The sequence below is a fragment of the Pholis gunnellus genome (genome assembly GCF_910591455.1).
Source record: "Pholis gunnellus genome assembly, chromosome: 11".
Classification (NCBI taxonomy): Eukaryota; Metazoa; Chordata; class Actinopteri; order Perciformes; family Pholidae; genus Pholis; species Pholis gunnellus.
In genome coordinates this window covers 25,023,461-25,050,659 of record NC_136538.1, presented here as the reverse complement: position 1 = coordinate 25,050,659, position 27,199 = coordinate 25,023,461, and the positions used below count along the sequence as shown (strand labels likewise).

At 45.4% G+C, this 27,199-nt stretch overlaps 2 protein-coding genes across 4 annotated transcripts in view; both read right to left on the bottom strand.

The window, feature by feature from the left end:
- Window positions 1-767: 767 nt before the first annotated feature.
- On the bottom strand, window positions 768-19,141 carry LOC306702967 (uncharacterized protein). 2 transcript variants are annotated; one of them, XM_079168748.1, is made up of 22 exons: window positions 18,731-19,141; window positions 15,632-16,037; window positions 15,478-15,528; window positions 15,032-15,213; window positions 14,907-14,949; window positions 14,549-14,674; window positions 14,352-14,459; window positions 14,050-14,268; window positions 13,816-13,962; window positions 13,489-13,707; window positions 13,119-13,337; window positions 12,898-13,044; window positions 11,765-12,004; window positions 11,484-11,648; window positions 11,143-11,397; window positions 10,705-10,809; window positions 10,479-10,616; window positions 9,823-9,930; window positions 9,440-9,474; window positions 6,809-9,248; window positions 6,052-6,163; window positions 768-1,541 (listed from the first exon to the last, which is right to left on the bottom strand). In XM_079168748.1, exons 1-22 carry the CDS (start codon window positions 18,925-18,927, stop codon window positions 943-945), a joined length of 6,261 nt encoding a protein of 2,086 aa, XP_079024874.1. In that variant the 5' UTR covers window positions 18,928-19,141; the 3' UTR covers window positions 768-942. The 2 variants fall into 2 exon arrangements, with proteins under 2 accessions (XP_079024874.1, XP_079024875.1); XM_079168749.1 differs by having other exon boundaries at window positions 14,352-14,456.
- Window positions 19,142-19,509: 368 nt separating this feature from the next.
- The window catches only part of cul9 (cullin 9), a 30,682-nt gene continuing 22,992 nt past the window's right edge, over window positions 19,510-27,199 (bottom strand). For both annotated transcript variants that reach the window (XM_079169180.1, XM_079169181.1), the window contains exons 35-45: window positions 26,901-27,149; window positions 26,678-26,818; window positions 26,403-26,567; window positions 26,137-26,300; window positions 25,879-25,972; window positions 25,540-25,614; window positions 23,547-23,657; window positions 23,310-23,427; window positions 23,091-23,224; window positions 21,397-21,488; window positions 19,510-20,615 (exon numbers count right to left, since the gene is read on the bottom strand). In XM_079169180.1, the coding sequence (XP_079025306.1) occupies window positions 20,408-20,615; window positions 21,397-21,488; window positions 23,091-23,224; window positions 23,310-23,427; window positions 23,547-23,657; window positions 25,540-25,614; window positions 25,879-25,972; window positions 26,137-26,300; window positions 26,403-26,567; window positions 26,678-26,818; window positions 26,901-27,149 (1,551 nt within the window). In that variant the 3' untranslated portion in view covers window positions 19,510-20,407. The remainder of the gene's footprint in view (window positions 20,616-21,396; window positions 21,489-23,090; window positions 23,225-23,309; window positions 23,428-23,546; window positions 23,658-25,539; window positions 25,615-25,878; window positions 25,973-26,136; window positions 26,301-26,402; window positions 26,568-26,677; window positions 26,819-26,900; window positions 27,150-27,199) is intronic.

Sequence of the window (27,199 nt, the reverse complement as noted above, 5' to 3'; positions counted from 1 at the left end):
TAAATCCATCTGGACAACCTTCACGCTTCAGTTTCCACAAAGCTGAGGCCTGGTGTCAGAAACCCCGTCAGGACGCTTCGTCTGCTGAAGCACGTCCACTGGGACCAAACTGGGAAGAACACATCTGTACGTGAAGAACACATCTGTACGTGAAGAACACATCTGTACGTGAAGAACACATCTGTACGTGAAGAACACATCTGTACGTGAAGAACACATCTGTACGTTTGACTGTACGAGAAGACGGTCCGGACATTTCACATCTGTATTTTGAGGAGTTTGTCTCCTGATGAGTCGGGAGGCTTTTTTGTGGATGAAAAGCCAAACAGAAGAACGATGAGCTTGTGGAGGTGTGAGAGGTTTAGGTCTTCAGCTCATCCAGAGCTTCACCTGGACTGGAACCTGCAGAGGAAACCAGAACTCACCTGGTCGACCCCAACAGGTGCAACGTGGACCCTTCAGTGGAGGATGAAGTGACGTGCTGCGCGATGAAACCGTTTCTGTTTCTCTTTAAATGAACTTAAGATACAAAATGTGTATTTTACCAGAATTCATGTTCCTACAGATAATATATATATATATATATATATATATATATATATATATTATATATATATATATATATATATATATATAATATATATATATATATATATATAATATATATATAATATATATATATATATATATTATATATATATATATATATCCATAATATCCATCCTGACGGTGTTCATGAGGAAGATGAAAGCAGGAGAAACAGCAGATCAGTTGATCTTCACTTTATTGTTTAATACAGACAAACGTGTTTCATGTAGAACGGCTCCTTCAGAGTTCCTGTGTTTAAAACTACAAACCAAACGGGACGTTACTTTAGCTATGATTAGAAATAAAAGACTCCACATAAAAGCAGGAATAACGGATACGCCTCTTAACCTTCCTCTAGGTGAGCTCCATCTCCCACTTCTCCAGGAAATCCTGCAGGTTCAGATTGAAGACGTCGATGCCTTTGGGCGACAGGTGGACGCCGTCGGCCCGGTACAGGCCCGTGTTGGTGCCGCACCTGATGTTGTCGTGGGTCAGCGAGGTGCCGCCCAGCTCTGAGACGATGTTCTGGATCCTGCGGTTCACCGTGGTGCGGACCAGGTCCACTTCGTGGTTGTCGGTGGAGTGGCGCCACACCCTCCGGGGGAGAACGTTGGACCACACCAGGACGCACTGCGGGAAGATGCTCCTCATGGAGGTCAGATCCTTCTTGACGGAGGCCAGCAGGTCGGTGGGGCTGTCGGTGCTCAGGTCGTTGCCCCCCAGGTGCATGATGAGGACGTCCGGGTTGGGCCAAGTAACCTTCAGCTGGTGGAGCTGGGGCAGCAGCTGGGACCACGTCATGCCCTGGGTGCCCTTCCACCAGATGGTCACCTTGCTGGGGTTCATGCCCAGCTGCATACCTACCTCTGGAGACTTGGCCCGGGACTCGGCCCAGTACACCAGCGAATGGCCGCAGATCCAAACGTTCTTGGGCTGGCTGGCATTCGGCATGCCTACAGAAATTTAACAAGATTACATTTGTAAGTCACAACCTGAAGAAGCTTTCGCACTAGCTGATCCCAAACGGTGTCTTTGCACCGAGGGACACACGTCCTGAGGCTGGTTTCACACAAACCTATGAGAACAGTCTGTAGACCGCACCCATAACTGCATAAAGATCAAAGGTCATCTTCTAGACCAGACGTTCTGGAAGTAGAGGGACACGAGTTGGACTGAAGTCACCTGATCTCTGTGAAACCAGCCGTGGTTTCTATCGTCGACCTTTATGCCGACTTCCTGATGCGTTAACGTTAGAGCACTTTCTGACTGATCTCTAGCTCGCTGTCGATGTTCATTCAATTGACTAAAGTAATTAAAACACCAGGAAAGTGAACCATTACGTTCTAAACTTTACAGTTTAACTGTTTTTGAATGTGTTGATGACCTAAAAACGTACTAAACAACATGAACCGATAAGACAACCTCCTGGTTAAGAACGGTTTAGTTCATGATTCTAGTGATACACGTCTAACTTCAACATTCTCAGACTGATTCATACGATTAAAGGATCACCTACCTTCACCGTCAAGACAAAACACATGTTCAACATTTCTTTCTCGTTGTAAACCTTCTGAGTTACTTAAAGATAAAACACTGGACTTCACAGTTTAGATGTGAAACGCTTCGGATGACGTTTAGCTTCGTTTTGTAGCATCTCGCTGGCTAACTGCGGAGCTAACGTACCAACCCGACGATCAACGCTGGATATCTGGAAACAACATGCAGCACAAACTGCTGACAAAGCACTAAAACATTCATATTTCACTACATCTAATTACAAAACTTTGTCTTACTTTAAAAAAATAAATCTAAATAATTTAAAGACAAAACGTTTTCTCTATTCTGGTTTCTCCTAATCTGAGTCCAGTGTTTCATTTAGAGGAAGGAAATAGAATCTCAAATGAACGAGTCACTCGATTTATGCCATTAACTGACTCTTTGTTAACAATTACAAACATCTTTAAAAGTGATTTTCCATTTCTGTTCCCCGACTCCACACCGGACCTCGTGTCTGGCTGTAGTTACCTGAGCAGCACATCTTAAGTTTAAAGAGGAGACTTAAATGAGCAAAAGGTGAGATGGCTGAATGTCGTTTGGAGGTCACGGAGCTGCAAAAGTACACCGGCTGAGAAGCGACAGTCAGCGTTTGAGCCTGAAGACTGAAACAAAAGAAAATGCCCCAAAACACGACGTGGACAGTCGCTGAGCAGAGCACGTAAAGCATCCGTTACAGCTGAACACGTTGGGAACAGAAACAACTAGTGAAGAACCTCAGACGTGGACTAGGTTTCTAACCCGAGTCCTGGTTTTACTGAACCAACGACACCGAGAGAGAGAACGACCTCCACCTGGCGACCAACAGCACTCAGACTTCTACGTTAGCTCCTTGAGCTAACATTAGCTTCAGGCTAGTTTAAAGTCCAGAATCCAAGGGTCCGAGTCACAGGTACAGACCCTGTGCTAGACTTGAGGGGGCGAAATATTACTTTAAAATGATGGTTCAGGATAATAAGTGGTTGATTTTAGGTATAGAGTTACTTACCAGAGTGATGACAGACTAGCAGTAAGTCAGTAAAGCTAACGACATCCACCTGACCGCTACATGATGTTAAAGCTACGTTAGCTTCCTGAGCTAACAGACCGTTTCACCAGCTGAAAGGAAAAGGGAGTTGTACAATATGACCTAAACCACATTCTTAAGAATAATCATGGAATATTGTATTATAAATATTAAAAACATGACCCCTACGGTAAAAGCCCTGTTAGCTTCCTGAGCTAATGTTAGCTTCAGACTGGAAGGTAAAGCTAGGGCCACATGGTTCCACAGGTTGACATCATTATTGATAATTATGTTAAAGTTAATGACAGGGGAAGCTCCCTCCGTTAGCTTCCTGAGCTAACGTTAGCTTCAGACTGGAAGGTAAAGTCAAGGCTCAGAATACAAAAGGGTCCTAATTCAGTTATTACTGTCAGAGGTCATTTAGGTCGTGTGTGATATATTTGGGACAGATTTAGCTTTGACACAATGCTACGTAACTTGACTTAACACACGATCAATAATGAACGTTAATGACATCTGACCGACAGGGGACGCTCTTGACGTTAGCTTCGTTAGCTTCCTGAGCTAACGTCACAGATTGGAAGGAGAAGCTACGTTAGCAGCTAAAGCAGCTTCCGTCGTGATGTGGGAATGTCGTCCTTACCTCAGTCATGACTCTAACCATGAATCACTCCGGGTTTGGTGACTGGACCCGCGCTCATAAACAACGCAGTAAACACAACTGACTGGTAGAGATGCTAGTAGAATGCTAACTGAATGACGAAGCTCTACTTTGCAGGTCTTCTGAATTCTTCTGTGAAAACGTTTTCTGGATATCAGCGAAATCGCAGCTTAGAAAACTGAAAGTGTTCCTGAAGTCCAACAGCAAAACCATTTACAACTCACATGAACCCGGTTCTGAACCTACGTTCTCTCCCAACAAAACCACCCTAGATGTTAACATCTAGGCCACTGTTACTAGATGGTGTCCTGGATTATTATATCATAATATCTATATATATATATATATACATACACATCTATTATTTAAGCCACGTGTGTAAAAGTCATCTAAACTGTGTTCCTCGTGCTGCACAAAACATCTCAACTATTACGTTTTCTTTGAGTTTCATACCTTTGTTTAGGAGGTGTTAGCGTCGTAAGAGTAGTACTACATACTTAGTACTACATACTTAGTACTACAAACAGTAGTACTGGCTGGGCGTTATCCTCCTACGCCATCATTGCTGAACATCTGGACTGTCTAGGTTTATTTAAACAGCAGCATGTAGTTTAAAGGCTTTACCGGCAGTTAACATCAAATCCAAGCTTAGCGATTAGCTTAGCATGTTCAGCTAGCTAGTCTACACTCAGTGGTCACAGTTTAAGGTACGAGAGGAGACTTGTTTCCTTTAGCATCCATCTCTCTCTGGTCGTAGTGAAAGTATCCAGCTGACGAGTTGAAGACACCTCGTTGTTCACCGTCGTCTTCGTCTCTTCTTCAAACAGGAGTTCCGGATCTATTGCCTCCACACGGCTCTCAACATGGCGACGGCTGAGCTGAACGGTGCTAACAGGGTCTACCGGAGGGGGGAACCGGAGGGTGGGTGCTACGCAGTAGATGAACAGAAATCTACTGGATCAGGAGACTCGGAGTCAAAGGAAGGCTGAACCACAATCCTGTTCACGGGACTGAACCACTTCAAGCAGGACTGAAGGGATGGTGGTCTTGAATCCGTCCAAATATATTCACAGCCTTGTACCCACGTGGTACCAGACTGCAGATTCCATTAAAACACAGGTATGAGACAATTGGTGAAGGAAGAAGTCAGTACCCACTGACAGTATCTAAGCTGGAAGAGGAAAACCTGAACCAAACAAAACTAGCTTGACTTGCTAGCTAACTACCAGTGCTGGGTATCACACCTCTATAATTACTTGGTACTAACCAAAATGTCTCTGAAGTATCAAGTACTGAAAACAGGTCAGGTACCCAGGTTGATATCAAATGCATGTTCAGTTTCATAGTTGTGTTTACTTACTACTTAAATCAAGAACATACCATGTTGGTATCGGTACTGAACCTCGTCAGCGGTATTTAGAAAAGTAAAAACACTGTTAAAGTCTCATAAGCTCATCTGACTATATCGTGATTTCTGGACTCTTGGTTCCTTGAAACTAGATAACATCATATGAAGAGGAAAAAGATTTTACTTTGTGTAGTTGATTTTGCAGCTGGCTTCTTTTCTTGATCGCCGGGACGAACCACTAGACTCGGCTACCGAGCGACTGCAATGCCCCTTAAGAGGTCTAGTCGTCTGTCACTACGTCAGGACTTCTGCTGTCGCTGAACGCCGCTCCTGAATAATGCAACCATGTGTTGTTGCTACTGGGGGAGCACGAGAGATGCTAGAACATATAACAAAGCAAAGACATTTCCAGGATGAACCTTTGTTGTGATCCTCGATCTCTATCACAAAATGAAGACACGCCGCGAGAATGCGCAAGACATTCATGTTGCGTCGAGGTGGAGCTACGACTACTGAACGACATTCTACGCTGAACTCTAAAAGGACTTTCTACGGTGAGACAAGATCACTTCAACTGGAGACACGTCTCTACTTTAGTCACATTCAGACAAAACTTAGCGATACTTCCATCATGTGAACTTCTTACCATTCGTGGGTAATCAAGTAACTAAAGCCTGGCTAACTGTCAGGGAAAAATAAATGTATTTTAAGCTGCTCAAAGTAGCTGAATAGTATCTTACATTTTTCGCCCTAAACATAAAATAAATGACATGCAGCTGTTAACTTGAAAGAACTTGCACACGGAGAACATAACGTTATGCTTAACTCGCAAATTCCTGTAATTCAAAGGTTGCTAGTTAAGTTTAGAGTATGTAACCGAAGAAGATCCGATACCTGGGAAGACCCGTACGCCGTCCTTCCACTCTCCACTTTGGTTCTTGCGGCTGAGCCAGTCCTTGTAGTACTGCTCCCTCTTTTCTAAAACCCTCTGGTTATACGAATCCAGCTGCAACAGAAACAAAATGCCGCATCATAGCTTTACCCATCATTTCTAAACGGTTCTACTTCAGTGTGACAGCAGATACAACCACACGCTCAGGGGAAGGAGAATAACTTGTGACGGTCGATGACAAACTGAACTTCAGTCACCAACAAGAAGCCCTTTAACAACCACACCCTTCTTAACGGCGCAGGTTCTCTTATGGTGCGTTCACACCAAATGCAAAGCAAAGTTTACTCAACATAACATCATCTATGCGTAAATACGGCAGCGTTGTTTTCATTTTTATACCATAGGTTTACACACATACATTTATTAACACTTTAGTCCGGTCTCTACTAATACGAGGTATCGTAGAGCTCTAGATGAACATCTACAGTATTTGTTTCCTGATTCAACGTCGGTGATGACCGAAGGAGCATCTCAACGCTGATCATTTTTAAAGACACAGCGTCATGTGAATTTTCAACTTCAACTCAATGTGACGAATTTCGCACGAATTGGCGTTTATTCTTGTCTTTGCATCGACCTTTCTATGTAATCTACTTGGGCTGCGTTTAGTGTGAACACACATCATTACTTTTACATCTTGAGTAACTCTGACCCTACTCGTTTACTTAGTTAAGTGAGAGATTCCTCTGCTGATCATACCTTCTCCTTCTGCTTGTTCTTTATTTCATCATCTGCCTCTGTTGACGTCTGATGACCGGAGGATGTTGGTGAGACTGTGGGTAAACTGAACTGGACGGATTTGACCGGTTTGGCTGGCGGTTGAACAGCCAGAGATTTCACCGTCTCTATGACCTTCAGGCATCTGGCCACTGTGGTAGAGATGGTCGGTTGGTTCGCGTTAGCTGGACTCGATGCTGTGGGTGTTGACGGTGGAGGTGATACTGCTGCAGTGATTAAAGGACTGGAGGAGTTAAAGGGTGGCGCTGCAGGAGGTTGGCCAATAAAAGGAAAGACTGCATGACTGGAGGGTGGAGCAAAAGCAGGCTGTCCGGGAGGGTGCTGGGGTGGAGGTCCAGCAGGAGGTCCTGCAGGAGGCTGTGCAGGACGCCGTGGAGGAGGTCCAGGGGGAGGCCCTGGAGGAAGTCCAAATCTCAGGGGTGGTTGACCAGCTGCAGGAGAAACTGGAAAACCCATGCTGGGGGTTGTGGCGCTCTGCACTGGAGGGATCTGGGTAGTGACTCCAAGGGGCCAGTTGATTGGTGGGGGTGGATGTTGGTAGTGAGCAGGCGGAGGCCCAGGAGGAGCTGTTGGAGGGGAAGCGGTGGAGGGTGTGCTCCCCATTGTTTTGGTAAGACTCTGTTGCTGTTGCGCCTTCTGTAGTGCCTCTAGCTCCTGCTGGTCCAGGAATCCTTCATACTCAGAGACAACTTTCGATCTGCCGAGTGGCTCCAAACTGGAGGACCGAGTAGGCAAGGGGGAATAGATGTGATCCAATTCAACGGAACCGGTTCTACTTGTTTGCCGTTCTTCCCTCGAGGATGACAAAGTCTCTCTTTCTGAGGATGAGGACTTTGGGCTGTAGATTTTTTCTTGGGCTCGGCTCGCCAGTTTAGTCATATCTCCTGTACTCAGCTTCAGACCAATTGTACGGAGTAGACTTTGGATCTTGTCGTAGGGTTCCGTCTTGTGCTTTGGTTCCTCACCTGTTCTCTCTAGTGAGGATCTTTTAGGGCTCAGCTGTGTATTTTTCCCATCCAGAGCTAGACTGCTGCTGGGTTGCTCTTGAGCCAATCCCACGATACGAGAGAAACCAGCGCAATCTTGAACTGCCCGCTCGTGAGGCAGAAGGTCATCATTCACATGAACCGGTTCCGATTTCTTTTCAGAATCCACTTTTTTATTCAGCATGTCGAGGAAGCGGTCGAGGGGCTGTTTCACAGCTGCCTGGCGTGGAGTTGTGCTCTTCGGTGTGGGAGAGGGGCTTCTAGGAGGCGGTTCTGTGGGAGAAGGAGGTCTCAGAGAGGGTTGGGAAGATGAAGTTACAGCAGTATTCATCAAGGGAGGTTGAGTGGAGGCAGAAGGAGACTGATGAGAAGGTGATGGACCATGGGGTTGTGGAGACTGGCTCTCTTGGACAGGGCGATATGGATCATCGTGAGGTCGGTCCACATATGCCGGGTTATAGTAGCGATCGTCATACGGTTCATCGTAAACATCGTAGCGATCGGTGTAACGTTGGCCGGCAGAAGGAGGGCCGGCGTACGAAGGTTCACCATAGAGACGAGTTTCATAAGGGCGATCAGCGTAGGGACGCTCACCATAAGGAAGATCGGTGTAGGAACGACCGGCGTACGGATCACCGGGGCGCTCGCCGTACCGCCGTTCTTGGTAAGGACTGTATGGCCGGTCATAATAAGCATCGTCATAGGGCTGAGAAGAACGATGGAGGTAATCGGGTCCGTCTGGTCGTTTCTTTAGGATGGACCGGACTGGTTTGTACTCTGTGAGAGGGACGGCGATACGGCCGTGGTCATAGTCTATGCAAGTCCTCTGTCCAGGGTCGATGTCCACCAGAGACTTTTTGTAGGCAATCATGTCGTTCAGCTCCTCCAGCTCACGCTTCTTCCTCGCTAGCTCGTCGTCCACAACTCCACCAGGTCTGGGAGGAGGGCTTAGCTCCCTCCTCCTCTTGTGACTTTCATCGCGTTCTCTGCTGCTTTTGCTCCTCTTCCTGATGCTCCTCTCCTTGCTCCTCTCCTTGCTCCTCTCCTTGCTCCTCTCCTTGCTCCTGCTGCGACTCCTGCTTCGGCTGCGACTCTTGCTCTTAGTGTGACTTTTGGTGGGCCGGTTGGATCTCTCGCGGCTTCGGCTTCTCCTGTACCTGCTGCCTTTGCGGTCACGGTCGGTGCTGGTGCTGCGTCTCTTTTTGATGATTCGTCCAAACTGGTCTCTGGGCGGACTCCTGCTCCTGCTTCTACTCCTGGCCCTGCTCCTACTCGGACTCCTGCTCCTACTCCTGCTCCGGCCATATTTACGCCGAGCGGCGCCGTAATCCCTTCTGCCGATACCGGTCTTGCTGTCCTGCGTTCTAAGATTTTTCACCACGGCCTTCAGCTTGTCTGTCTCTGGTTTTTCTTTTCTAAAAAGTCAGGCAGGCTTATTAGAATCATTTCACAGAATCCGGTTTAGATGCCAATGTGTCATTTAGTCAAGTTACAAATGTGACCTCGTGGTTGAATAAATAGGCTGAATTATAAAAGAAAAAGAACTAATCAGCCCATCCCGATCTTTACACCTGAACATAACATTCAAATATAAATCATTACTCACTCAGTGTCTTCTGTCTTTGCCAGCTTGATGGTCATCTATTCACAATACGCATATCAGACAAAGTTAGAAAAACACGGATCTCATCCAACGTCTTGTTACAAAAACGCTTCATCGTTTGTTAAATGCACACAACTGCTGAATCCATTTAGGAGACAGTTACACCATAAAGTAATATGCAGCTTTGCATTCGACTCTAAACTCATTCTGAAAATACATCCTTTATTCAAATCACGTGAAAGTTGATGTTAATGTGGTTTAAACTAACTAGAGCTTTCATATTGTATCAAATGTTACCAACGTGACAATTCTGCAACTTTAAACTTGAGAAAAATGAATGAACAAGAACAGACACACAGTGTAGATATGAACCAAGTCCTCCTCACCTTTCCTTTGTTGGCCCCGACGCCGCCTAGTTTACGAACGGGGAGGAAAACGCTCTCGGTGAAGCGTTTTATCCGGATGGCCTGGTTCCCACCGTCCGCCGTTTCATGCTTGGAGAAACAACAACAGAATGTTTTCACACAGAAAAATGTAATGAGAACGTTGAAGATGCGGCAGAAATGAAGAGAAGCGACGCAGTTCTTGGAGTTGCGACTAGCGGGGATCGTTTTCTATGTTCACAACAGATCCAAAGAGTTCTCAGTCTGACTCTTTAGACCCTTCAGCCCCTTACATCACTTTCCACCAATCAGAGCACATCTGGCCTTCTCATGATGTCATGCTCTCTTCTTCTGTCTGGGGTCAGGCTGCAGGTCACATGGTCGGGGAAACACTGGTCTTCTTATTTACTTACTTACGGGAAACTTGTTCTTATCTCCCAAAGTTCCTGCACGACTTTATCACTTCTCTGGGAACCGTTGATTCTCCACAGATGTTCTTATGAAACCAAATATGCTGGGTTCAACATAACGAGGCCGTTCTCCAACAGAGACAGATTACCAGACTATCGGAGACAAACTCAACAGATTATATGCTACGTTTACAACTTTTAAATACACATCAGAAGGAACGCCAGACGTAGAGGAGGAGCAGGACTCACCGGGACGACGCTGAACTCGACCTTCTCGTTTAGCTCCAGCCTCTTCTTCTCGATCACCTCCGACATGTGGAAGTAGAGCTGAGGGTTCTGAGCACACTTGATGAGTCCGGAGGCGTGAGAGAACTCGATCACGATGCCCTGGTGACAGAAAGAAACGCAAACCGTGAATCCAGTCGGTCGTCTGCCGGTCGGGGCTCGATCCGTCGGTTTAAGGACATCGACTTACGTGTCGACGTTGTTCGATGGACTCTTCGAAGGAGTCGGGGAGGATCTCCACGAAGGTGGCTCGTTCCTCTTTGGTCTCTCCGTGGGTGGCGATGTTGAAGCGTACCTTCACAGAGCAGACACGGTTCAGACTGGACGTCTGCAGAACTTCACATGCAGTGAATCACACTTTGATTACAAACACAAGAACCGTGCAGTGATCCGTTTAAATGACCACAGTCCTCTCTGAGGTCTTTATTAACGCATCGTATTCTTCTTCTATATGAGTCCATACACCCATTACTTATAAAACACCCAGAATGCATCTGTGCTCTTTATTTGTGCAGCAGTCAAACAGCATGCTAACGTGACGTCGGGTGCTATTCCTTCCTGAGTTGAGATTGTTGAAGTCGGGTTCAGGTGCAGAGCGGGTCGGGCTTCAACCCTTCCTCACGCTCACCTTGTCTCCGTCCAGCATGGTGGCGGTGCTCAGCAGGTCGTTGGGTCCGAAGGGAAGCAGCTTCTGTTGGCCGTCGATGGTCATCACCAGTCGACCCACCTCTGGGTCCGCTTTCACAGCTGGTCCTCCTGCAGCTGGAGACGCCTGCTGGTTCTCCTCCTCCTCCTCCTTCTTCATCTCCTTCTCCTCTCCTTCCGGTTTGCCTTCCGCCTCTTCCTTCTTGTCTTCATCCAGTTTCTCCATTTTGATTTTCACCTGCGGGAAAGAAAAACATTGAAATTCACGGCTAAAGAAACTGAATAAATAATAAAAACATTTCCAGGATTTCTTTTCCTCCGTACCTGTCCGAGGAGCGTCTGTCCACCTCCTTGCTCCTCCTTGTTCTCCTTCTTGATCTCCTTACGGGGATATTTGGAGATGGCTTTGAGGACGGTGCCTTGGAATCGCTCCTTGCTGACGTCATCCAGCGTGTCGGGGTTTCTCACTCGGACGCCGAGGGGCGACCACTGAGAGGAAGACGACATATTAAACTAAACGTTCAACGTTACAGAAGTCACTTAGACTTTCACAGCTTCAGCTCAACATGTCAAATCCACCTCGCTGCTGAAATCGTGTTTCTTACTTTGCATTTGGCTGCTGCCAACGCCGCCGACACCTCCTCCCTCTTCTTCCTCTCCGCCTCTCTCCGTCGCTCCTCCACCTCCTCCTCCCTCCTCTTCCTCTCCTCCTCTTGTTTCCTCCTCTCCTCCTCCTCCCTCCTCTTCCTCTTCTCCTCCTCCTCCCGTCTCTTCTGCTCCTCCAGGATTTGGTCCTCGACCCTCTTCGTCCTCAATAGCCTGATGGCTCTCTTTTCTGATTTCACCTGCAGAGTCAAAAACGTCTCAGAGGTACACAGAGTACTTTATACTGTACTACGTCTCAGAGGTACACAGAATACTTTATACTGTACTACGTCTCAGAGGTACATGTAGTACTTTATACTGTACTACAGCTCAGAGGTACATGTAGTACTTTATACTGTACTACGTCTCAGAGGTACACAGAGTACTTTATACTGTACTACAGCTCAGAGGTACATGTAGTACTTTATACTGTACTACAGCTCAGAGGTACATGTAGTACTTTATACTGTACTACGTCTCAGAGGTACATGTAGTACTTTATACTGTACTACAGCTCAGAGGTACATGTAGTACTTTATACTGTACTACAGCTCAGAGGTACATGTAGTACTTTGTACTGTACTACGTCTCAGAGGTACATGTAGTACTTTGTACTGTACTACGTCTCAGAGGTACATGTAGTACTTTATACTGTACTACGTCTCAGAGGTACATGTAGTACTTTATACTGTACTACGTCTCAGAGGTACATGTAGTACTTTATACTGTACTACGTCTCAGAGGTACATGTAGTACTTTGTACTGTACTACGTCTCAGAGGTACATGTAGTACTTTATACTGTACTACGTCTCAGAGGTACATGTAGTACTTTATACTGTACTACGTCTCAGAGGTACATGTAGTACTTTATACTGTACTACGTCTCAGAGGTACATGTAGTACTTTATACTGTACTACGTCTCAGAGGTACATGTAGTACTTTGTACTGTACTACGTCTCAGAGGTACATGTAGTACTTTATACTGTACTACGTCTCAGAGGTACATGTAGTACTTTATACTGTACTACGTCTCAGAGGTACATGTAGTACTTTATACTGTACTACGTCTCAGAGGTACATGCTGTCCTCACCGTGGCGACCGTGAACTCCGCCCCTTTGTGGATGTCGCTGCTGTTGAACTTGACTTCGCTGAAGTTCTCACAGATGTCAAAAGGAAGCTCTCCGTGCTCCTCGGAGTTGACGATTCCTTCTTCTGGACCCAGGAAGGTGATGATGCCCTGAAAACACAGAGACGTTAACGGTTCACTCTTGAAGAAGCGGAGGTTGAACCTTCAGTGACGGCGTGCGGTACCAGCTCTCTCTTCTCCTTGGTGTAGCTGAAGGTGAAGGGGATTTTGGGTTTGATGTTGGCCGCCCTCCTCTTCCCGGTAGTAATGTCCACCAGCAGGTTGATCAACACGTGGTCGTTCTTCAGCAGCGTGACGCCGCAGTCCCGGTGGTCGAAGGTCACGTTGGTCTTGAGGGGCCCGATGTTGGCGTGGATCTGACCCGGGTAACCCTGCATGTTGGGCTGCCAGAGAGTAACCAGTTAAAACCAGTTACAGCCCATCTGATCTCAACGTTCTCCTCCAAACAGGGAGATTAAAGAACGATGAAGCTGGATTCACCAATGACATCATCTTCATCATCATCATCAGTGAGGTGGTGGAGGCTAACCTTACCGTGGGCTCTATGATCGTCTGGCTGACGATGCCCTCGTACAGCTCCGTGTCCAGCTTCATGTTGATGCACAGCTCCGGCCTGATGCTGGCCTTCCCGTTCAGCCAGAAGTCTTCGTCGCCAGCAGTATTGTGGGAGGCGGCCTCCGTGGCGGCAGAGAGTGTCAGGAGGAGGGGCTCCTTCACCCGGCGGATCCTGATGGCCCGCTTCCCCCCCCTCAGCTAAGGAGAAACCAACACAAATGCCGTTTCAGAATGAGCTCCTCTACTGGAAGGTAGTCGAAGTCTGTGACAGGAAGTGAAAAGGTCTTTGAAAGACGCGTTCCTCACCGTCAGGACGGTGAACTCGACCTCCTCGTTGACGTCTTCATTGGTGAACTCGATGTCGCTGAAGTTCTCTCTGACGTTGAAGGGAAGCTCGCCGTGTTCGTCACACTTGATGACACCTTCGTTGTCTTTCAGGCTGATGATGACTCCCTGAAAGAAGACAGAAACTGATCCTGAGCCTCAATGACTTGATGTCTGAAGTCTGTAAATGTGTGCCAGCGACCCTCAGGGTCTGACCTTCTCCCTGGTCTCGTTGGTGTTGCTGAAGGTGCAGGGGATTTGGGGCTTGATGTTCGTGGCCCTCCTCTTCTCGCTGACGATGTCGGTCAGCAGGTTGATGAGCACCTGGTCGTTCTTCATCAGCGTCACCGTGCTGTCCTTCCTGTCGAACGTCAGGTTGGTCCTCAGCGGCCCGATGTCCACGTGGACCTGACCCGGGTACTGGCGCTCGCCGGGCTGCAGACCGGACCAAACAAACGTGGAAGGGTCAACGACAGGAAACGGGGGGGAAAGGAGGACGGGTGGATGTCGGAACTGACCTGAGGCTCTGTGATGGGCTGACTGACCACCGCCTCGTAGATCTCCGTGTCCACGTTCTCGGTTCCCCCAGGAGCCACTTTCACATCCGTCGCTATCGAACCGTTCTGCTCCAACACACAAACAACAATCACATTAAAACCAGCTTTGAAAACGCATTGTTTTCAGGGTGATGATGATGAAGATGAAGCAGCCTCACCTTCTCCTTGCAGGCCGTGAAGTGAACTCTGACCCCAGGCGTCATGGCTTTTGGGTTTCCAAAGAAAGCGGCGAAGCTGAAGGTGAACTTCTCCAGGTCTTCTCTCTCGATGTAGCCGAAGGTGGGCTGAGGACCAGAGACAAGACGGACTCGGATTATGAACTGGATCTGGATTCAGGACTCTAAGTTAAGAAGACCAGCTGAGGAGACGGGCTCGTCCCTCCAACAGAGACAACACTGGATTCATTCTTTCTTATGAAATCCATAAATATCCAAATGAAAAAGGGGTTGACAGATAATTGTGATATTGACAAAGGTTTAGAGAAGGTCTGGATGTGAACCCCATGAGTCACGTTACCCCGATGAAGGAGATGATCCCTGTAGACCTGCCAGGAGGAGGCCTGAGGACACAAACACACCGCCGTCAGAGACAGTAGAAGAAGAGAAAACCAGACCAACTCCAGCTTCTAATAACCAACTTACTTATCAAATGTGCGTTTCCCCAGCAGACCCAGAGCTCTGTTGATCTTGGCGGGATCAGGTCTGGGTTTCGGGGCAGAGGGGTCGGCCGCCGCTGTCGTAGTGACGGCCGCCAGCTCCTCGGTGGGATTCTTAGTTTCCCCCGGAGTCGACTCAGCAACCGGAGCGGAAATCAAGGCTTTGATCTAAAAAAACAAACAGACCAGATCTACACGTGATCCTGCTGAAGACCTGGACTCCTCGTGATGATACCACGAATACTCTGTTCCAAGACAGCAAGAGTACTAAAGTACTACTACATGAACAACGTTACCACTAAAGCTCCCAGTACAGGGACCAGGTCTACAACGTTACCAGTAAACCTTCTAGTACAGGGACCAGGTCTACAACGTTACCAACTACACCACTAAACCTCCTAGTACAGGAACCAGGTCTATAACGTTACTCACCCACTCGGGCTGATCAGGCGGTGGGTTGATCATCGTCTCCTCCACAACGGTCTGAACACAAAGAAAGAATCGAATCAATCACATTGATCTGATCAATAAGAGAGGAAGAAGAGGACTTGAGGTAAACTGAGGACCGGTGAAGGACGCGGCTCACCTCTCCTGTCCAGCCCGGAGGAGGGTAGCTCAGGTACCCCAACGGAGGCCCGCAGGCTGGAGGGGGGATAGGAGGCACCGGTCCGTAGGCTGCGGGGTCCGGAGAAGGAACCGGTGGTACATGCGGTACGGGTCCGGGTGGAACATGCTCGGGCCCCCACGGCTCAGCGGGACGTTCCGGACCCCAGCCAGGAGGTCCCCAGCTCGGAGGAGGTTTCATGTCATCCGGGTGAAGAGGTCTCCAAACATCCGGGTGAGGAGGTCTCCAATCGTCCGGGTGAGGAGGTCTCCAGTCGTCCGGGTGAGGAGGTCTCCAGTCGTCCGGGTGAGGAGGTCTCCAGTCGTCCGGGTGAGGAGGTCTCCAGTCGTCGGGATGAAGCCCCCAGCCTGGTGGCGGCGATGGTCCTCTTAAGGTAAGATAAAATAAGATAATCCTTTATTAGTCCCGCAGTATGTACATAAACACAGACAGTTGAATATTATATATAAACACAGACAGTTGAATGTTATATATAAACAGACAGTTGAATGTTATATATAAACACAGACAGTTGAATGTTATATATAAACACAGACAGTTGAATGTTATATATAAACACAGACAGTTGAATGTTATATATAAACACAGACAGTTGAATGTTATATATAAACAGACAGTTGAATGTTCTATATAAACAGACAGTTGAATGTTCTATATAAACAGACAGTTGAATGTTATATATAAACAGACAGTTGAATGTTATATATAAACACAGACAGTTGAATGTTATATATAAAACAGACAGTTGAATGTTATATATAAACACAGACAGTTGAATGTTATATATAAACAGACAGTTGAATGTTATATATAAACAAAGACAGTTGAATGTTATATATAAACAGACAGTTGAATGTTATATATAAACACAGACAGTTGAATGTTATATACACAGACAGTTGAATGTTATATATAAACACAGACAGTTGAATGTTATATATAAACAGACAGTTGAATGTTATATATAAACACAGACAGTTGAATGTTATATATAAACAGACAGTTGAATGTTATATATATTCAAAGACAGTTGAATGTTATATATAAACAGACAGTTGAATGTTATATATAAACACAGACAGTTGAATGTTATATACACAGACAGTTGAATGTTATATATAAACACAGACAGTTGAATGTTATATATAAACAGACAGTTGAATGTTATATATAAACACAGACAGTTGAATGTTATATATAAACACAGACAGTTGAATGTTATATATAAACAGACAGTTGAATGTTATATATAAACACACACAGTTGAATGTTATATATAAACACACACAGTTGAATGTTATATATAAACACAGACAGTTGAATGTTATATATAAACAGACAGTTGAATGTTATATATAAACACAGACAGTTGAATGTTATATATAAACAGACAGTTGAATGTTATATATAAACACAGACAGTTGAATGTTATATATAAACAGACAGTTGAATGTTATATATAAACAGACAGTTGAATGTTATATATAAACGCAGACAGTTGAATGTTATATATAAACGCAGACAGTTGAATGTTATATATAAACACAGACAGTTGAATGTTATATATAAACACAGACAGTTGAATGTTATATATAAACAGACAGTTGAATGTTATATATAAACACACACAGTTGAATGTTATATATAAACACACACAGTTGAATGTTATATATAAACACAGACAGTTGAATGTTATATATAAACAGACAGTTGAATGTTATATATAAACACAGACAGTTGAATGTTATATATAAACAGACAGTTGAATGTTATATATAAACACAGACAGTTGAATGTTATATATAAACAGACAGTTGAATGTTATATATAAACAGACAGTTGAATGTTATATATAAACAGACAGTTGAATGTTATATATAAACACAGACAGTTGAATGTTATATATAAACACACACAGTTGAATGTTATATATAAACACAGACAGTTGAATGTTATATATAAACAGACAGTTGAATGTTATATATAAACAGACAGTTGAATGTTATATATAAACACAGACAGTTGAATGTTATATATACACAGACAGTTGAATGTTATATATACACAGACAGTTGAATGTTATATATAAACAGACAGTTGAATGTTATATATAAACATAGACAGTTGAATGTTATATATACACAGACAGTTGAATGTTATATATACAGACAGTTGAATGTTATATATAAACACAGACAGTTGAATGTCATATATAAACACAGACAGTTGAATGTTATATATAAACAGACAGTTGAATGTTATATATAAACATAGACAGTTGAATGTTATATATACACAGACAGTTGAATGTTATATATAAACACAGACAGTTGAATGTTATATATAAACACAGACAGTTGAATGTTATATATAAACACAGACAGTTGAATGTTATATATACACAGACAGTTGAATGTTATATATAAACACAGACAGTTGAATGTTATATATAAACACAGACAGTTGAATGTTATATATAAACAGACAGTTGAATGTTATATATAAACACAGACAGTTGAATGTTATATATACACAGACAGTTGAATGTTATATATACACAGACAGTTGAATGTTATATATAAACAGACAGTTGAATGTTATATATAAACATAGACAGTTGAATGTTATATATACACAGACAGTTGAATGTTATATATACAGACAGTTGAATGTTATATATAAACACAGACAGTTGAATGTTATATATAAACACAGACAGTTGAATGTCATATATAAACACAGACAGTTGAATGTTATATATAAACAGACAGTTGAATGTTATATATAAACATAGACAGTTGAATGTTATATATACACAGACAGTTGAATGTTATATATAAACACAGACAGTTGAATGTTATATATAAACACAGACAGTTGAATGTTATATATACACAGACAGTTGAATGTTATATATATAAACACAGACAGTTGAATGTTATATATACACAGACAGTTGAATGTTATATAAACAGACAGTTGAATGTTATATATAAACACAGACAGTTGAATGTTATATATACACAGACAGTTGAATGTTATATATACAGACAGTTGTACCTTGGTGCCCAGCCACGTGGTGGAGGCTCTCTCGGCCCCCACCCACCTGGAGGTGGTGGCCCCCATCCACCGGGCGGTGGCCCCCATCCACCGGGCGGTGGAGGGCCCCACCCTCCCGGAGGAGGTGGCCCCATGTCGAACGGAGGTCCGTGGTCGCCCCTCTGTCCCATGGGGGGTCTGTTCCGCGTCGGTCCCATTTCCACACCGGAACAAAGCTAACGGCTAACGTGAACGCAGGAAGCTTGCTCACTAAGCTAGCTACAGAGCTAACTGGCTAATCATCAAAACAATCCGTCGGTTAAATCGACGGTTATATTTCCGTTCGCATCGAAGATGTCGATTAACTAATATCAACTCATATAAAGGTTTATATTTCCAGAGGAGAGTCAGCGGGTTCAAGCTAAAGCCTAAACAAATACCACGGAAGTGTTGGTATGATGTTCTTCTTCTTCTTTGTGGGTTTTATGGCAGACTAGGCGCCACAGTGACTTGCCTCCTCCCTGCGGTGGAAATGGTCACTACATCTCCTTATATAAATATAATAAAATAAACTCTTTAAATATAAATATAATAAAATAAACTCTTTAAATATAATAAAATAAACTCTTTAAATATAAATATCATAAAATAAACTCTTTAAATATAACAAAATAAACTCTTTAAATATAACAAAATAAACTCTTTAAATATAAATATAATAAAATAAACTCTTTAAATATAAATATAATAAAATAAACTCTTTAAATATAAATATAATAAAATAAACTCGTTTTGCAGCAGAAAAAGCTTTTATTTAGTTTGATGCTGAAACCAGAAGAACATTTTAGAACATCAACAAACAGGAAGCCGATACCAGCTGGACTCGGACCAGACCCCCATCTCAGAGTCCTGGACTCAGACCAGACCCCCATCTGAGCTGGATGGATTGATCGGTTATTGCAGTGATACTTCAGAGACTCTGATCAGGTTCAGAATCAGGTTCCTTAGAAACATCCGACTCTCCAAACCCGTAAAAAAACGTCTCGTCTTTACTGTCGTCATAAAAATAAATGAAGGCAGAGCGTGAACCAATACATCTTTAGATCAATAATCCCTTTGATCAGCAGCAGGAAACAAAGCAACAGAAGATCCTTCATCATTGGATCCAGAACCGGGTCCAGATCCAGAAGAGACCACGAGGAGGGAAAGAAAAGTTCTCCGATCCATAAAATCACAGTTCTGCCATTTTAAATCCAAACTGTCCCAAAAGTCAAAATCTCCCGTTCTAACTGATTTAAGTGGTTTTGATTCGGTTTGAAACCGTTTTAGACTTGTTTTTACACCGAGTTTAAACTAGTTTCAAACCGTTTTAACTGGTTTTCGACTGTGTTTTAACTGTTTACACAGATTTTAAAAATGAAAATAAACAGAAGAATTGACTTAGTATTTATAATTTATTCACATCATTTAGACTAAACTAAGATTTGTTTCTCTCCGGAATTTAAATATTAAACTCAGAACAGCTTTTTCTTCATATGACCCTCGTCTCGTTCCGTACTTTGATTTTATGAAAACACAGAAGGTGAAATACAGAAAGTGGGAAGTGAGTGCAGCAGTGTTGGCGGTGGGAGGGGGCGTTCAGGTGAGGGGGCGTGGCCGTGTTGTAGCTCCTCCCCCTCGGTCTCTCTGGACCCCGGTTCAGTCGAAGGGGCTGAAGTCTCTCTCCAGGTTCTCGGACTCGTCGTCGTCGGAGAAGAAGTCGTCCTCGTCGATGTCGTCCTCGTCGTAGTCTTCGTGCCACTCTGGGACGTACTCTTCGTCGTACTCGTCGTCCTCGTCCTCGTTCTCCTCGCCGCAGTTGTTGTTGTCCGAGTCTCCGGACTCCGACGCTCGGTCCGCCTTCGACCTGAGAAACAGACAAACGCAATAAATAAGAGTCTGACTTCAGCGATATGAAGATCATTAATCACACAAAGTGTCTTTAGCTACATTTTTATATTCGTCTTTATTCCTGGATGAGAATATCTTTGTTTTCTCTGGTTCTACATTCTCTGGTTCTACGTTATCTGGTTCTACATTCTCTGGTTCTACGTTATCTGATTCCAGGTTTTCTGGTTCTAGGTTCTCTGGTTCTACATTCTCTGGTACCAGGTTCTCTGGTTCTACATTCTCTGGTTCTAGGTTCTCTGGTTCTATATTTTCTGGTTCCAGGTTCTCTGGTTCTACATTCTCTGGTTCCAGGTTCTCTGGTTCTACATTCTCTGGTACCAGGTTCTCTGGTTCTACATTCTCTGGTTCCAGGTTCTCTGGTTCTACATTCTCTGGTTCCAGGTTCTCTGGTTCTACATTCTCTGGTACCAGGTTCTCTGGTTCTACATTCTCTGGTTCCAGGTTCTCTGGTTCTACATTCTCTGGTTCTATGTTATCTGGTTCTACATTCTCTGGTAGCAGGTTCTCTGGTTCTACATTCTCTGGTTCTATGTTATCTGGTTCTACATTCTCTGGTAGCAGGTTCTCTGGTTCTACATTCTCTAGTTCTACATTCTCTGGTTCCAGGTTCTCTGGTTCTACATTCTCTGGTTCTATGTTATCTGGTTCTACATTCTCTGGTTCTACATTCTCTAGTTCTACATTCTCTGGTTCCAGGTTCTCTGGTTCCAGGTTCTCTGTTCTGGTGTCATACTCACACTTTGTTGGCGTCCTTGTTGTTGGACAGGTTGGAGTTCTGAGTGGATTCTGGTTCCTGGCTGCTCTTGGACTGATAACCCACCCTGAAGTCCTGGAGCAGACAGAGACGCAGAGAACTGGTACTGGAAGTAAACTGGTCTGGACTGGTGATGCTAAACTGGTATTTAACTGGAGAGAAACTGAGGTGGTTTGTATTGTTAAAATAATAATAATAATATAAACATACTGACATACACCGACTTGGTGAATAGGGAGTTAGTTTAACACTGGTTTTATACTGGTCTCAGCCCGTCTTTAGACTGGTTTTACACTGGTCTCAGCCCGTCTTTAGACTGGTTTTACACTGGATTCAGCCCGTCTTTAGACTGGTTTTACACTGGATTCAGCCCGTCTTTAGACTGGTTTTATACTGGTCTCAGCCCGTCTTTAGACTGGTTTTACACTGGATTCAGCCCGTCTTTAGACTGGTTTTACACTGGTCTCAGCCCGTCTTTAGACTGGTTTTACACTGGTCTCAGCCCGTCTTTAGACTGGTTTTACACTGGTCTCAGCCCGTCTTTAGACTGGTTTTACACTGGTCTCAGCCCGTCTTTAGACTGGTTTTACGCTGGTCTCAGCCCGTCTTTAGACTGGTTTTACACTGGATTGAGCCCGTCTTTAGACTGGTTTTACACTGGTCTCAGCCCGTCTTTAGACTGGTTTTACACTGGATTGAGCCCGTCTTTAGACTGGTTTTACACTGGTCTCAGCCCGTCTTTAGACTGGTTTTACACTGGATTGAGCCCGTCTTTAGACTGGTTTTACACTGGTCTCAGCCCGTCTTTAGACTGGTTTTACACTGGATTCAGCCCGTCTTTAGACTGGTTTTACACTGGTCTCAGCCCGTCTTTAGACTGGTTTTACACTGGTCTCAGCCCGTCTTTAGACTGGTTTTACGCTGGTCTCAGCCCGTCTTTAGACTGGTTTTACACTGGATTGAGCCCGTCTTTAGACTGGTTTTACACTGGTCTCAGCCCGTCTTTAGACTGGTTTTACACTGGATTGAGCCCGTCTTTAGACTGGTTTTACACTGGATTCAGCCCGTCTTTAGACTGGTTTTACACTGGTCTCAGCCCGTCTTTAGACTGGTTTTACACTGGATTGAGCCCGTCTTTAGACTGGTTTTACACTGGTCTCAGCCCGTCTTTAGACTGGTTTTACACTGGATTGAGCCCGTCTTTAGACTGGTTTTACACTGGTCTCAGCCCGTCTTTAGACTGGTTTTACACTGGATTCAGCCCGTCTTTAGACTGGTTTTACACTGGATTCAGCCCGTCTTTAGACTGGTTTTACACTGGATTCAGCCCGTCTTTAGACTGGTTTTATACTGGATTGAGCCCGTCTTTAGACTGGTTTTACACTGGTCTCAGCCCGTCTTTAGACTGGTTTTACACTGGTCTCAGCCCGTCTTTAGACTGGTTTTACACTGGATTCAGCCCGTCTTTAGACTGGTTTTACACTGGATTCAGCCCGTCTTTAGACTGGTTTTATACTGGTCTCAGCCCGTCTTTAGACTGGTTTTACACTGGATTCAGCCCGTCTTTAGACTGGTTTTGTACTGGTCTCAGCCCGTCTTTAGACTGGTTTTACACTGGATTCAGCCCGTCTTTAGACTGGTTTTACACTGGTCTCAGCCCGTCTTTAGACTGGTTACCTGGGTGGAGTGCTGCAGAATGGCCAGCAGGCGCTCCTGGATGCGCCGGATCAGTTCCAGTCCCGTGTTCAGGTGTTCCGGTTTCAGCAGCCGGACACATGAGGCCAGGTCAGTGCACTGCAGCAGAGTCTCCTCTGAGAACACAGAAGGTACCAGTCAACACCAGTAGGACCAGTCCAAACATAAGAAACTGTGCTTAGAACAACAAGAATGTCTCACCCAGCAGGATCTGCAGGGCGTTGGTGTGCAGGTCCAGAGCCTCCGTCTGCTGCTCCATCACGTCCATCTTCTCCGTCTCCTGGTTGTAGTAGCTGTAGACGCAGGAGTAGGCCAGCACCTGCAGACAGTGATGAGGGCTCAATAAACCCATATACAAGTCTCTTCAGCAGGAGTATCATCACAGTCTGGTGATGATGATGATGATGATGATGATGATGATGATGATGGTGGTGGTACCTTACGAGCCTGAGCGAGGACTTTACAGGCGTCGATGACGAATGTCAAAGACTTCATCTGCAGCGCTTCATTGATGGACGACACTTTGTTCTCCAGGTTGATGGCAAAATCCTGCAACAGAAACCAGATTCATTGAGACCTCTTCACTGCTGCAGGGTCACACATAGTGGCCTCTTCTGGTCTCTGTACTGGGAAGGCCGGTTGAGATGTGAACCAAACCACTGAGCTGGCTAACAAGCTAGTAAGAAGCTAAGCTATGCTACTCTGTGCTGCTAGCCGGCTAACGTTAGCCTCTGGTCTGGTTTCTCAGTGAAGTCCTCTGGTTGTTTCTTCTCTTTGCATTAATAGTCGGCATCAATTAGACATTCACAGTCCTTCAGACCATGTACGTTGCATGTGCAGATGTTCAGATGATGCTCATTTGAGTTCTACAGAAACCACAAAGAGGACTAGAACTATCCATCTATGACCCGTGACAGAGGTTCAAAGCCTGTTTCAGTGAAGAAGCAGAAAGAAAGATCATCAGCGTCTGATTCATTAAACTGCCCACACCGAAGATTTCATTGTTGAGCTCAGAGGTCGTCGACCTTTACCGTCCAAAGAGCTAAAGCTCTCTGATGTCACAGCTGATGAAGTTTAATATAAAGTTATGTTATTTACACAAACACTATAGTTTGTTGTGTTTATGAAATTATAGAACAAGAATAAAGACTCTTGTTGACATGTTGCTATTTTACGTGTTCTAACAATAAACTGATGAAGAGGAGGAATCGCTCTTCATCGCTCGTCTCCATCGTGATGCTTTCAGCTCATGTGTGTTTGTTCTGGAAGCTTCTTTCAACTTTACGTTGTTGTTTCTCTCCAATGAATCCGTCCACGCAGAGTTAAACTGTTTCAGTTTGTGGATTCATCCATCCATGTTTCCTGAGGCGCTGCAGATCATCATCATCATCATCATCATCATCATCAGCAGAGAGAGGCTCTGTGCAGAGACGGGAGATGCAGGAGGCGGATCTCACAGCGCGGACGTTTATGAATGTTTTACTATTTTGCTCGACAGGTTTGAATCCAAGTTGATGAGATCGTTCATAAACACACACACACACACACACACACACACACACACACACACACACACACACACACACACACACACACACACACACACACACACACACACACACACACACACACACACACACACACACACTTTTCATTAAATAACTATATTTCAAGGATTTTTGAATGGATGCTAATTTTAAATCTATTAATAGAAGCTCTCCTCTACGGTACGTTCATTGGTCATGAAGGTCTCTGTGGTGTCACATCTAAACCCTTCCCCCCAACAGGACAGAAGCTGTTCTCTTCTCCGTCCTGTGCTCAGAGGGACTCTCTTGTCCTGACTGTTACTGATCTGTTGGTTGAAAGCAGCTGTGCCCGTCCACAGGTGGGTCGTGGTGCAGAGGGAGGTGGAGGAGGCGTTCCTGACCTCGGCCTGGGACAGCAGCAGCTGATTGAAGCATCAGAAACACTGAAGCAGAACCCAGAGAGACGTTCAACAGCGTCTCATGATCTTTGTTTATGTTGCAGGAAAAGAAAAGCGACGGTGAAGCAGCAGCTCCTTCAGGAGCGTGAAGCACCCGAACTCCACATAGAGACGCAACGATATAGAACAGAACATATAGGGTGAACAGAACAACCACATCTAGAAGAGCTGCCACAGCATCCCATCAAAACACGCTGCTGATCCACAGAGGAAGATTAGTGGAGCACACGCAGGAAACACCGGATCAAAGGAACCATGATGAGCAGCGCGGGCGATGATGATGATGATGATGATGATGATGATGATGATGATGATGATGATGATGATGATGATGATGATGATGATGATGATGATGATGATGATGATGATGATGATGATGATAATGATAACAACAATAATAATAATAATGATGATAATGATGATAATAACAATAATGACAATAACAACCTTGGCCTGGTGGTGGAAGGTGCATCGCTCATTATAATCCTGGAACTTCTTCTCCTGCCGCGCTGCTTTACTCACCTGTGAAAACAAAAGGACGAGCATGAAAGGAAAGTCTTCTCTTGATGAAACATTTTATTTGGGCGGTTGAACATTTTGTTATCGGCAGTTTGAGACTTCTGTTAAAAGAGCTGGAGAGATAAAGTCAGGTGACCGTGTGTGGATCAGCTGTGATCAGGTGACCGTGTGTGGATCAGCTGTGATCAGGTGACCGTGTGTGGATCAGCTGTGATCAGGTGACCGTGTGTAGACCAGCTGTGATCAGGTGACCGTGTGTGGACCAACCATAGCGGAGCAGTTGTAGTAATCTTTGTGAGTCGGTTTCCAGGGTTTCAGACATCGCCAGCAGAAGCCGTGGTTACACTTGGCACAGGTCATACTGAGGAGAGAGGTACACACACATCATCATCATCAGGTCAGTACACAGGCGAGGACACAGGCGAGGACACAGGCGAGGACACAGGCGAGGACACAGGCGAGGACACAGGCGAGGACACAGGCGAGGACACAGGCGAGGACACAGGCGAGGACACAGGTACGTACTGTAGGCAGCCTTCGTTCTTCTCGATCTGAGCCTGGCAGCTGGGGCAGCGTTTGGAGATGAGCTTGGCGAGGTGTTTGCTCTGAGCCTCCATCGTCATGCCTTCATAATAACCTCCATCATCCATCCACTGGGACATGTGGCTGCAGCTGGCTGGGTAGTGGGCCTAGAGGAGGGGGGGGGGCCTTCAGAGAGATGCATACCTGTGTGTGTGTGTCTCTGTGTGTGTGTGTGTGTGTGTGTGTGTGTGTGTGTGTGTGTGTGTGACCTCTGGGAAGTTGCAGCTGAAGCAGGAGGACCAGCAGCACCTGGAGCAGGTCCCCATGCTGCCCATGTTCTCCTTGCAGAGGATGTGGTCACAGCCCTGAGGGTTGGTGCACCACGTCAGGTTAGAGCAGCACTCCACGTAGCCTCTGAGCAAGGCACTCTCATACTGAGGGGAGAGTCACAGCGACATCATGAACTGAGTCAGAGACAGATTATTGATCGATCAGGAATCTGAGACTGAAGGACCTCCTCTGTGATTGGTGGGTTGGTGGTTACCTTGGCGACCGTGTCCTTGTCAGTGAGGATGCTGAGGAAGAACAGCGAGGTGGGCTGAGCCTGGCAGTCTGTGATCGGACAGTTACAGTTCATCACCAGGTTCTGTTCGATCCTCGCCGTCAGGTACTCCTGCCAGCACGACTGCAGCGCACACACAACATCCAACAATCAACAACCAACAACCAACAACCAACAACCAATGAGCTCATGTGTGTGGCCCCACCCTGCAGCAGTAGTGCATGCAGCTCAGCGAGGGCCCCGGCTCCTTGGCGGGGGGGGCGGGGCCCAGGCAGACCGGGCAGGTGGGGGCGGAGCTTGAAGGCGGCTGAGGGTTCCGGCTCTCGAGTCCGGCGGCCGTGACGACGGCGTCGGGGTCGTCGGTGTAGCGCTGAACCAGGAGGTCCACGTTCCACTTACAGTAGACCAGCAGGTGTTCAGCTCGGTCCAGGTCCAGACTCAGAGTCCCCGATACCTGAGGGGACAGAAAGGACAACGTCACCCGTCTGTCATCTCCAGGCCATG